Source organism: Calliopsis andreniformis, chromosome 6 (assembly GCF_051401765.1).
Source record: "Calliopsis andreniformis isolate RMS-2024a chromosome 6, iyCalAndr_principal, whole genome shotgun sequence".
NCBI classification, from domain to species: domain Eukaryota; kingdom Metazoa; phylum Arthropoda; class Insecta; order Hymenoptera; family Andrenidae; genus Calliopsis; species Calliopsis andreniformis.
The window spans coordinates 9,130,990-9,143,846 of NC_135067.1; the positions used below are offsets into that span (position 1 = coordinate 9,130,990).

Genomic DNA, 12,857 nt, shown 5'->3' on the forward strand with positions numbered 1-12,857 from the left:
AATAATTGTACAACTTTTGGGAAACTACTTCACATGCGCTATGTGCAAAAACTTTATAGCATATATGCCTTATAGATAGGCACTAATAGTAATTGCAGAGTTAAAAGGAGTAATCATTTTTGCGTTAAACAAATTTACGTATCTATAAAGGATTGCAGTACATTTATACTGACATTAGTGATTTAAAATTAATACTGATGATGGAAAGAGATATAATTGCTGATCAATTACTCATTCAATTTCGATGTAGAAGTAACTTCTTCATTTATTACGTTTTTATGAAATAGGTTTCATTATGTTATGAATTTCATTTCTGACCACTAGAATGTGTACTTATTTAAAAAATTGTAAATTTTAACAAGGATTGATTTTGTTATGAGCTCTTCAATTATTAGCTTATTGATCAGATCATGCAAATATATACCGTAATTAGTTTTAGATAAAACTGAAAAATTATCGAACGACGTAAACACCCTTAATATAAAGGTCTCTCGACATAATAAAAGCTGTTATCAATTTCTATCGAGTTATCGCGAATCCTGTCATTGGTTGCTCTAGCAACATGCGACCGACTTATCTACGCGTACAGATAATTCAATGAATTCAAATTGACAAGTTTTTACCATTACATACACGAGTTGGCGTTTGAAATTGCTCACTGATTTTATGTTTTCTGTTTTATAATACGAAAAAGTGGAACTGTTGATTATATACGCAAGCAGGCTTAACGAAGGAAAGGAAAGAAGTTAATTAGATTCATTTTTTAATTTTGTTTCGCTGATTCTAGTGTAACCGATTTTATGGAACTTTAACTTCTGTAGAATGGTTTCATCTTATTATACATATTTTTGACCGTTTTTCTACTATTTTATCAAAAATTTATTTTATATTTTTTTAGAAGATTACATTAAGTTATGTTCCACAAAGTGTTCTGTTCTTTGGGTCTAGATTTCTGTTGGAACGTTCCCAAGTTTCCAAGTTGTCAGTTACAGGAAAATAATCAATAAATAAGCCAGAACGTATGAATTATTTGAGGGTGTCGTAACAGTAACGTAAATTTGAACACACGAATCAACTAGGGAATATTTAGATGAAAGTTGATTGCTGATTTCTCGTATGTTTTTTCTTCTGCTCTTTCTTCTTTCTAAATGGAAACTTACAGAACTCTTTTTTAATGGCTTTCTACGTTTTTAAAACTTATCTATTATTTACTTGCACTATTTTTACAAATATGATTCAGTAATATTTCATTGGAAAACAAATATTCGTAATAGAAGAAATATGAAGAATAGTACACTATAATTAGTGTCTATAAAAAATAATGGTCACGCGGTTCTATCACCTCGTTCTCTTTGCTTCCATTACAAACATTAAATTCAGTCAGAACTGAAAATAAAATTACGAATTCAAAAGCAAATTCAAATGTGCTGAAACGTTTAGATATATTTTAGAGTTGAAAAAACTGAATGAAAATTTAAAACCTTAAACTGATAAAGGTGTAAGAAAAAGTACATTGATAGTAGTCTTTACAACTAAATAATGTTTTTTGTATTTTTATATATTTAATTTGCATAGTTATGATTAACCACATTTATTTCTAATAAAGATTACCTACAAAGTGAAAAAGTAAAACTACTATAATTAATTAAAAACAGCTTTATTTATTCTGTTAACTAGAAAAGATAAGCTATTCATGAAAAATTTCTAAAGGAACCTATTGATTATGAAAATTTAATATCATCTTTAGATACATTATCATAATTATTTAAATTTTCCTTCTGAGAAAAACTCTAGAGCGGAGTCTATATGAACAAATAAGTGATAAATGTAAATTTCTATTTTGTTATATTCCATAACAAAGGATGAGCCGTGAAACAAATATGTGTATTGGTTCTCCATATTTCTAAATATATGTATTAATATAAAAATACTTTTTGCTTAAGAATTGTTACAAAATTGGAAATGACCTCTGTTGATCTTCTAAAAATATTCTGCCATAAAAAAAGCCTATTTTAAATATGCCATTTTATATCAAATTACCATATTATAATATTTTTTCCTTTTATATATTTCACATTTCAATACGAAGTCCTCCTAAAATTACAAAAATTAAAAATATTCTTTCAAAATACCTTTCAAAGTTCTATCGTTCTCTCAATTTCAGCTTCTGTAATTATTTATTTATTTAGAGTCTCGATAAATCAGAGGCAAATGCTAAACAGAGCTGTGAGTTACTGTGTCCGCTATAGTCAAGATAAAAATATTGATCGTTTGAGATCGTGCCTCTCCAATTAAAAATTCCAGCACGACCTAAGTTCGCGAAAGAGAAAATGAATCCCTAAACTTAACAAGATCTAGAATCGTGCAAGTGTTCATTCGACTTGTCATTTCCTAATGACAAGATTTTCCACAATTTTAACATAATGTACGACTCCATCTCTGAAGTGCGTGTTATGTTTCCATTACTTGAGCAAAACTGTCATGTGGACAGTTGGTCGACAGTGCACGTCACATATTTCTTTAGTATAATCTCATGAATCCTTTACACACTAATAGATGGACAAACATTTTCTCTTGATCATTCTGAGAATCAAGCACAGAGCAATAATTCGCAAAATATAAGTTTCGCAAAATTGTTTTATGCAATTGGACGTGAAAATTGTATAATGAATAAGAATTTTCAAACATGTCGAACTAATACGACTCCATTCTATGTTCATGGGATTTTGATTATCGAAGCACAAATAGTTGCGTGTCTATTTTAGGAGATCGTGTTTCACCTGACCATATTAGATATGCAAATTCTTCTTTTATTTTTATTTTTATTTTTATTTGAAATAGGTATTTCATAAGAAGTGAAACACATGACGATTCAATGTATAAAGGATTGCTTATGTAAGAAGATCAAAGATTAATTATTTCGATTTCCTTTGAACTTGGACCGATTTTTTAAATTGCTATAGTTACGTAATTTCATTTTTATTTACTTATATAAATCTATGGCTGCAAGACAAAATGATATTGGTCACGTTTTATGCAAAAGTTTGAATTTATGTCTTCGTTGAAATTTACGACGTAGAATCTATATTTTTTCAAAAAAAAAAGTGAGTTAAAGGATATTTTCTTTTAGGAAACGAGAATATAATAAAATGGAAGTCTATAAATAGGTATGGATTTGATATTTAAAAGCTCGAACGTCAATATTATCTAAATAAAAATATTCGACTTTTACAACCACAGAAATATTTTTCGAAGTGATTCAGAAGAACAAATTCGTCCCGAACGAAATTTTCTAAGCTCTTTTTGAGTCATAACTTTTTATAGCGAATATTTCGAGAGTATTTCGTGAATAGTTATCATGGAGAATCAAATGGTTCAAATATTTTCGAAATTTTATTAATAGTTTAGTTTATGATTAACAATTTATATAGTTGTGAATGAAATTCGGTAAAAATAAAGCATGACAGTTAAAATTTGTGATACTATATAACTAAACATTTCTGCAAATTTTTATTTTCATACACAAAATTAAAAAAATGGAATCTAATTAAATACTGGATTAATGAATATAAACTAATTTTTATGAGACATTATGTATGTATATAGATACATAAATATTGCTTATCGGGCATATTTCTCGTTTATGATTGGCTATTATAGCTTTTTAAGGAGCTTTGTATTTAACAATGAAATTAAACGATATAATTAATTCTATTATGATATTAATCAAAAGAGTTTGCAGTTCGAATCATTGCCTTCTGTTTGATAAAAAAATATGAGAAGTAGAAAATATGGCCTTGCAAGAGTAATGCAGCACAAATGAATTCGCACAAAAGATATTTGCAATTTTATTCATGTGTAAGATTCGCTGACATTGCACCGTTGAACGCTAAATGAAACACAGTTTTTGTTCATTCATCATTTTAAATACTTTATAGGTATTATACATATTTGATAAATATTATAAATATATAGTTTGATATTATCGTTAGATTCTATCTTTTTTTTTAAATTTTAATATACATAAAGTTACCTCAATTTAAAATGCTCTGTTCGTTTTTACAAATTTATTAGTATCTGCTAAATTCTAAATTTCGAACTTTTTTAATACATATTTTAAGGTTTCTTTTATTAAACTAAATGCCATAAGTTTGTTATATCGGCTTACTTTTGAAAGCAATATGGAGTAAAAGGTATGAAAATATAGTCTTACTGTAAAATATCAACGTCCACGTGTTGTGATAAAAGATAAAGTGAATGACATAACATCAAGGGATACTGAACTTCAACAACTGAAAGTATATGGACAAAAATATTTTCCATGCAAAATAAGCTATGGTAAAAATGTTGCACAAACATTTAAAATATGTAATTAAGCAAATTATATCAAATTGCAATATATAAGTGTATCTCATTCGAAGTAAATGCTTGTCAAGATACTCAAGATTATATTGAAGGTCATTTCAAAATTTACTGATGCTGTTGAATGGAGCTTTATACTCCTATTTATGCGTTAAAATGAATGTATGCAACGAAGATTGAGTTTCTTAACATTATTAAATATAATGATATGTTATTTCATTGTGATAAATATTTCTATTTCTTACGCAAAAGTACCGTTAAAGAGTATTTCCTAAATTTGTAATTACGTTAAGTGCCAACATATACGACTTTCTAACAACTTGTTTCTTTTTATTTTCAGTACATTAAACACAGAACTGTAATAAAGTAAGTTCTACAATTTTTCGTGGGAAAGGCAGACTCTTGCTGGAAGGAGACAGAAAAAGAAATAGTCCAAGATGAATAAAGTGGATTATATGGAAGTCACTGTACCAAACTACTCATATGTCTTCAACTTTGAAGAAACCTTCAGTCATGTGGATACCAAAATATGGATGAAAAATAACTGGACAAATGGTTTCTACTACTGTGGCATTTACATGATTCTAATTTTTGGTGGGCAACATTACATGTCAAATAGACCAAAGTTTGAGCTAAGAGGCATACTTTCATTGTGGAACACATTGCTTGCAACATTCTCCATTATTGGATTTACTAGAACAGCGCCAGAATTGATCCATGTGCTTAGGCATTATGGATTCCGCCATAGTATTTGTATACCTAGGTAATCTTTTTTTTCTTTCTTTACAATCAATTTGTATTTGTTAATTAATGGATAAACTTTCGAATTATTAAAAAAAAAAGAAATAATAATAAATTAATAATGAGAGTATAATTTTCTTTTTCAGCTTCATTGAGCAAGACTGTGTGTCTGGTTTCTGGACATGGATGTTCGTATTATCAAAGCTTCCAGAACTTGGTGACACTATCTTCATCGTGTTACGAAAGCAACCCCTTATCTTTCTACATTGGTATCACCATATAACAGTACTTCTTTATTCATGGTTTTCATACACAGAGTATACAGCATCTGCTAGGTGGTTTGTTGTGATGAACTATTTTGTTCATTCTATAATGTACTCGTATTATGCTTTGAAAGCGATGCGTTACAAGCCACCCAAGTGGATTTCCATGCTGATCACTACATTGCAGCTAGCACAAATGGTTATTGGCTGCATCATAAACATTACTGCTTACCAGTACCTGGAAAGTGGTCAGATTGACTGCCATATCACACGTGTTAATGTCAAATTCAGTCTGGCCATGTACTTCAGCTACTTCGTTCTCTTTGCTAAATTCTTCCACAAAGCCTACCTGGGTAACAAACGCACTAAGATCGCGAAGAAGAGTTATACTAATGGAACAGCGGATTACGAAAAGCTCAAGGCTAACTAAAGCACACAAAACATTTTTGGAAACATTTTCTAGAGGCGCTTTCTAAAGACATTTCTTGAAAATGCTATCTGAAAGTGTTTCTTGAAGACATCATTTGGAAAAGCATCTTTCAATAAATGCTCCTTGGAAATGTTTTTTTAGAAGTCTTTGTTAACTTGAAATCATAAAAAGTTGTGGTAGGGTGAAAGTGGAGATGCGTTACTTGAAGATATAGCACACTGAATTTTATGATAATACTAAATGTTGCGCACTGAATATAGTAATAAATTTAATGATAACTTGTTTAACATGTTCAATGTTAAATGCGTTATCGAAAATAAGAAGCTTCTTAGAAGTATTTCTTGAAAATATTTTTTTTTCTAGGAACAATTTCTGAAGAAGTTTCTTAATGAAATACCTTCTGGTGACACTTCTTTATGAAGTTAACACATTGTAATAATTTTGGTAGGATGAGGTTGAAAATGTAATGCCTATAACATGTTATGTAAACATATTTAATATTGTATTATTTAATACTGAATAATGAGTCATACATCGCGCCTTTAATTACAAATATAATATATTTTATAATAAATTCAAGAATATGTTGAACATATTTGATGTTATATCTATGGGGATATATAAATGTATAATTTATGTGAATATAACATAAACTAATATTTAAAAATGTATATCCGCGATTCAAAAGAAATTCGTCTTACACTGTTTTTTTATACTAGTATAAAATTTATACTAGAAATCATCTATAAAACTACTATTGTTTTAAAGAACAGCATGAAAAAGAAAAATCGTTCCCACAGCCTCGTTCTACCAGAATAAAGATGCAAAATTGTTTTTGTAAGAGCCGTAAAAGTGGAAGTACACTGTCCACTAAAATTTTATTAGGCCTACCTCCAAAACGAGCTAAGAAATATTCTTCATAGAAAATAGTAAAATACATTTAGAGGAAAAATAAAGAGTGATACCATAAATTTGAATTTTTAACGAATGATTCGATTATTCGCTTTAAAAGAAAGAGTCAAAAAGTGGTTTATACTTACTATTTTCTATTGCGACTATTTTGTGCTACTAGTGTAATGAAATGGGCTGCTTACTGATACTTTATAACTTTCAAGGTGCAGCCAGCCCTACAAGGACGTTTGTACTATTTGCAAACTTTTGTATTACATAATTTGTTCCAAACAAATTTTTGTACAAATTATGTTACTTATTTATTTAGTTATTTAAACCATTGAAGTTCATATAACGAAATGAATTTATTATAATTTTAAGTTTTTTTAACATTGTGAAAAATGAGTAAGAGGAAGTTTTTGTTGCATATGTAAGTAAAAGGTATTAAAAATTGAAAAATCTGTTTCCCGAAAAATTATGAATTATGGAAGTTCTGAAAATACAATTTTTTATTCAAAACAAAGTGAATAGTTTAATTTAAAATAAATGAAATATTTAATATAAAAACACCCCTTTCTCCTTTTTAACTTAAAGTAATTGAATTGATATCTGCTTAGGGCTGGTCTCCCTTTGAAACGTGAACTGACCGATTCTAGTCGCATGGTCAGGATGAGAGTATGCGTTAGTTAAAAAAAGAATGTATTAAAACGTGATTCAATGTTTGAAGCATTTATTCACGCCGCTGATCGACGCGCACTTCCATTCCCGTAATTAATTTATGTACCTTCCTTTTATCCTTTTACGTGACTTTCCATTGGACACATTTTTTTTCTATAAATTGTCGACTTCTTCCTGATTCGCACAAATTTTAACGACAGAAGTTTGAAACGCTTGTATGTTAATTTCTATGCGTGCTAACGTTTATAATTTCAATATTATTTATAAGGATTCTACTGATTGATTTAGGAATGATTAATAAATAGTTCTAAGTGGTTACGTAATTTTGATAAGCAACTGATTTGTGTGAAACAGTAATAATTATTTTAACGAGTATTATTTTTTTTTATTATGTAATTGAAAGCTCTTGGTGTCAATATTAAAAAAAATCAGTCCAACGGAAAACACAATGTTTAGTTCATCAAAAATATAACAAAGGTACAGATACAGATTGACTTTAAATAATTTAAGTAGTTAAACTTGTCTATTTATTTAATTAAATAATATCAATTGTAATAAAAAATAATAATAATAATAATAATGATAATGATAATAATGACAGTCAAATGTTCGAGTTTCACTTGGTGAATAAGAAAAATTGTATTTTTGGTGTAGGCTGTTCATATTCATATAAAAAAAGCTGTCGGAGGAAGATTACATTTTATAGAAAATTCTTTCTAGCAATTAATACTTCTTATTGTAAATTTATTGTAAGAGTGGGGAAAACACGAAAATACGTAATAAAAAAGCGAGATAAATAAAATCTGTCGTGTAAAGTAATCACTGAAAAGTATTTGCAATAAACCGAAACTTTTTTCTTCAAATTTTCATTCTGTTAACATTCAACGATATTCCAAATAGCAATGGACTTAGGAAAATTACTTAATATGAAATTCATGATTAATTACCGTGCAAATGTTAACACCAGCCTGATGATATTTTATATCACGTAACGTAAAATATAATTAGCTTAAATTTATTATTAACTATGGAAATTCCAACGCTTGTCATAAGTGTAATATTAAACAGAATTATATTACCGTACTGCACTAAAATAATATTATGTGAGTAAATATTTATTAGTATACATTATAACGTAATGATGAACTTTTGTAAAAATACTATGAAAGGCCTTCACATCAGGTCTACCTTATAAATATGGAGGGTTCATTTAATGAAAATTAAATTATTTTCATCGTATCATTAACGGCGTTATTATTGTCGCCCATGTGTTTATAATTTTCTATAATTCTATTTAATGATTTACGAAAATCAATTATTGCAAATACTTATTTTTTTGTTGCTCATAAATACTTTAAGTTCAGTAGGATTTTTATAAATCCCAATAAACTAATTAATTGTTCTTTTTTATGTGTGTCTTATAAGTGCAAAATAAAATATCTTTATAGGAAAACCTTAAAGAATGAGTTCAGTCACAAATTTTCGTTTATGCAAATAACGTAATAATTAAGCGATACTCAATTTGTGTCGCCAAAAATTGCACTACTTACTAAGTTATATCAATTGTAACTTTTAAGAATCAGAAATAGTTTTTTTTAGAGAATATGAAGAAGGAGGAAAATGACAAAGCATTATTCAGGTAAATAAGAAGGAATTTTTTATTTTGCGCAAAATGTACAGTATATTAAATGTTTAAAAATTCTACAGGCTCCGAATAAATAACGAACTGTGAAGTGAAAGTTTCTATTTGCATTTGCTATTGGATTAGGAACTTCTGTAACCAGAGGCGAATACATCTCAATTAGACATACGCATATGCATGGATGAATTAAAATGAATGCAATAAAAAAGAAGGGAAAAAGAAATATAATAAGCGTGAAACAATTGTATAAATAGTATGTTTCTTTTTGTTATTACCTCCTCTAGCCCTTATTGAATACAAATACTTTGTATGAATAATAATAAATAATGGCAAAAGAAAGGAGTAATTTTTTTGAAGGAATGAACATCATTTAATTAATTCAAAATTAATTCTATGCAATTGTTGATATATTTTTTTGCTTGATAATGCTTAAATATTATAATTCACGCTACACGAAATTTAGGTAAAATTGTCTTTTAATTAAATTTTAAAACTAATGCTAAATGTTTACAGAAGAAAACAACAAAATTAAACAATTAAAAGTATAAATCTATATAATATATAGTACAAATAATTTATACTATCCATGCGAAGATTATGTAGATTTCATGCACTAAAACTGAATTGCAAATATTAACATTTCTTTCTAACGTTTTAGAAAGTTGAAAATTGTATGTAATTATGGTAATCATCTAATAGAAATTTTATATAAATTTATTCATCAATCCGAGAATCACTTATTCTTCTATTTTTATTGAATTTCTATCTTCAGGGGTAAACAATTTCTCGAAGTCCAAAATATCATCGTCACTTAACACATAGATTATTCTGTCTTGAGCATTACTGACTTATTAAATATACGTATCTATAAATGTAAAACAGTTTATTTATGAAATTTTAGAATTCTCAGATACAATATATTATTCAGAATTGAGATTAAATTCCGTACTTATTTACCAACATATTTCAAATAAAAAAAAGCATCAGGGGGTAGACTCGTAAACAATGGTGCTAATGAAAGCTAAGTGTATACGAATCATCTATACGTTTTTATACAATTTTAAAACTAAATAATGATTCCACTACCTCAATATTGAATATAATAAAGAAAACTGCTTTTGGAATTACAACTATTGTACTGGTATTATACAGGGCATTTAACTGCAAGTATTCAACTTTAAGTAGTGATTTTACATGTCAAAATAAGACAAAACTCAAGAATGACTTATGTTGTTTAATTTGGCAAGTAAAATTATATTTCAAAATCTGGTATCTGTGATTATATAGTATATTATAGCAAAATATCACTGATGAACAGGAATATAGTTTTCTTATATACTGTGACTTACCATCAAACTTCGTATAAAAGATGAAGTATTACCCAAGTCTTTGAAAATAAACAGCTGTATTTAAATATTTTTCAAATAAACTTTGCATTCATTTATTAAATTTTCTATGATTTAAAAAGAGTTGTTCTTATGTTACTAAAATGCAATAGTTCTAAATAAAATAATGTCAAGTACTTTACATACTGAATTTTATTTATGAAATAACAAGTTGCAACTACTATCCCATTTGCAGTATTTCTTTCTCTTGGCTTTAATTCATAAGTAAACAACACTATTTTTCTTTCTCAGAAGACTCAGAGATATATTGCATGAAATCAGATATACTCTCAAAGTCATTTTCCTTAGAACGAGGTTTCCCTGCATTTTTAACTATCTCTTGAAACTCTTTGAAAGATGGAGATCCAACATACTTCCACAATCCATAAGCCCACAATCCACAGCCACAAAGTGCACAGAGAGAGCCCCGGATAAGAGCTCTTCTGGCAAGAGATAAAGGAGGCTCTGGTAAATCTTTTGCTCCTGAAAGTCCCTTCTCAAAATTTGTTACATCTTCTTGCTTAGATATCCCTACAGCAGTAGCGAAACCAGCTAGAACAGCAATTCCAGCTGCTCCAGCCATAAAAGCCATAGCTGTAATATAAAATAAATTGTAGAAGGAATGTGTTTTCCTAATAAATTGACAGAAAAAGAAATAATATTCATTTATAGTATATTGATACCTTCATTCTAATACTACATACTATTTCTTATAAAATTTAAATTTTGAGTGTTTTTACATCCACTTTTAACTCTGCATCAAATTATTTTTAAAAAACAAAATAAAAGAAATCATTTACAGATTTAATTTACAATTAATTGAAACTATATATCAGACTTAGTTATTTTTAATTTCTAATGGTTACTAGGTTAATAGTTAACTGTATTAGTTGTATTATTATTAGTTGTAGATAACGCTATGAAAGCTATGCAAAAATATTTTACACAACTGTATAAAATATACAGTTACGCTGAAATAGTCATTGAAATAATCAATTTTTCTGAATGAAGGTAACAATATATGCTACTGCTTAATGCAAAAGTAATTTAATTATAATCAAATTTACTAATTAAGATACAAACATGAAATGTTAAACATAAGACAACAACATAGGATAACTGTTACATATAACACATTGTGTTATAAAGAAACAAAGTTCAATAATAATTTAACAATGATACAGAAGTACTAGAATGGTAGAATCTAATCTTTCTTTAAATTATTGTTATAATAATCTACAGTTATAAAATTATATACATATATATAGTTGAAAAAGGTAGAAAATTATCTTTTTTATATATTATTTCAAATTGATATCTTACAGTAAAACAAATCACTATTTATAAAGTTATTATTAAGATATAATATTGATATATTTTGTTGTTCATGTATCATATATAGATTTATTTTCAATACAGATAATTATAACAATTTTAAAATAAACAAGAAAATAATTTGTCAACTTGTTTAGTCATATTCCAAAATTAATACTACTATTTTAAGTATAAAGTAGCTTCTCTTATGTTTTACAGTGCAATATTTATATAACAGCCAGTAAATTAAAAAAATTATACATCTATGATCAATTAATGTTAATATTTGTCTGTTATTTTTGTATTCAACAACCGGATATCAGAATTAGCTAAAAACTTTTTTTATATTAAAACTTAAATATAAAGAATTATTGTTTTCGTAACATACACGATATGTTATATTTTTCTGACTCAGTGTCTGTATCTGGCATGATTATTATTTTATATTATAATATATTAGATAGTTAATCATATATCGTGTTGTCACGATAAATATTTGTTTACTTAAGTTTTTCAAAAGGTTTCGTGGAAACCTACACCGTATACAATCATACAGCCATGTTATTTCTACATGAGCACGTGCACGATGAACTTAGTCATAAACAATCACAAGTCACAAGTAAATGTGAAATTTGTTTCCTTGTTTAAAATCAAATTACTAGCGATTGTATATTATTTTTTCTAGTCATTAATCTGAATTGTTTTAGAAAATTGTTCTTCAGTAGTGATTACATTTTAAACGAATTTAATGTACATTTATTGTAATTCTTGAATTACAGTCAGAGAAAAAAAGTGCCGGATTCTTGAATAGTAAGTACGAATGATTTTCGTATAATTGATTTTGACTCTGGTAATTGTTTATTATTTATTTCTTAATAGTTTCTAAAAATTGTTGGTAATTAGAAACGTTGAATTTGGAAAGACTAGTATAAAGGAGGGTAGAGTTGTTCCATTATGTCTCCCACTTTGTCGTTAGTGGTCATCAGCTTTTTGTACAAAATGGTTTTATAAATTCTCATAGTGACGTTCTGCAAATTAATACACAATGATGTAAATTATTATTATTAGGTATATCTTCTTCAGATATTTGACGATGTGAATTAAAAAACCTTATTGTTAATACCGTTGACTCCTTTCAGATGGCTAATGTA

General features: G+C 27.5%; 2 protein-coding genes across 7 annotated transcripts in view; one reads left to right on the forward strand and one right to left on the reverse strand.

Annotated features, from left to right (window-relative positions):
* Positions 1–9,258, forward strand: part of LOC143181242 (very long chain fatty acid elongase 6-like) — a 26,339-nt gene extending 17,081 nt beyond the window's left edge. For all 3 annotated transcript variants that reach the window (XM_076381593.1, XM_076381594.1, XM_076381595.1), the window contains exons 2-3: positions 4,703–5,125; positions 5,250–9,258. In XM_076381593.1, the coding sequence (XP_076237708.1) occupies positions 4,800–5,125; positions 5,250–5,796 (873 nt within the window). In that variant the 5' untranslated portion in view covers positions 4,703–4,799 and the 3' untranslated portion in view covers positions 5,797–9,258. The remainder of the gene's footprint in view (positions 1–4,702; positions 5,126–5,249) is intronic.
* A 358-nt stretch (positions 9,259–9,616) lies between these two features.
* Positions 9,617–12,237, reverse strand: LOC143181244 (transmembrane protein 242). 4 transcript variants are annotated; one of them, XM_076381605.1, is made up of 3 exons: positions 12,095–12,237; positions 10,767–10,986; positions 9,617–9,872 (listed from the first exon to the last, which is right to left on the reverse strand). In XM_076381605.1, exons 1-3 carry the CDS (start codon positions 12,135–12,137, stop codon positions 9,848–9,850), a joined length of 288 nt encoding a protein of 95 aa, XP_076237720.1. In that variant the 5' UTR covers positions 12,138–12,237; the 3' UTR covers positions 9,617–9,847. The 4 variants fall into 4 exon arrangements, with proteins under 4 accessions (XP_076237720.1, XP_076237717.1, XP_076237718.1 ...); XM_076381602.1 differs by lacking the exon at positions 9,617–9,872 and having other exon boundaries at positions 10,528–10,986; XM_076381603.1 differs by lacking the exons at positions 9,617–9,872; positions 12,095–12,237 and adding an exon at positions 11,476–11,586 and having other exon boundaries at positions 10,528–10,986.
* Positions 12,238–12,857: the final 620 nt, after the last annotated feature.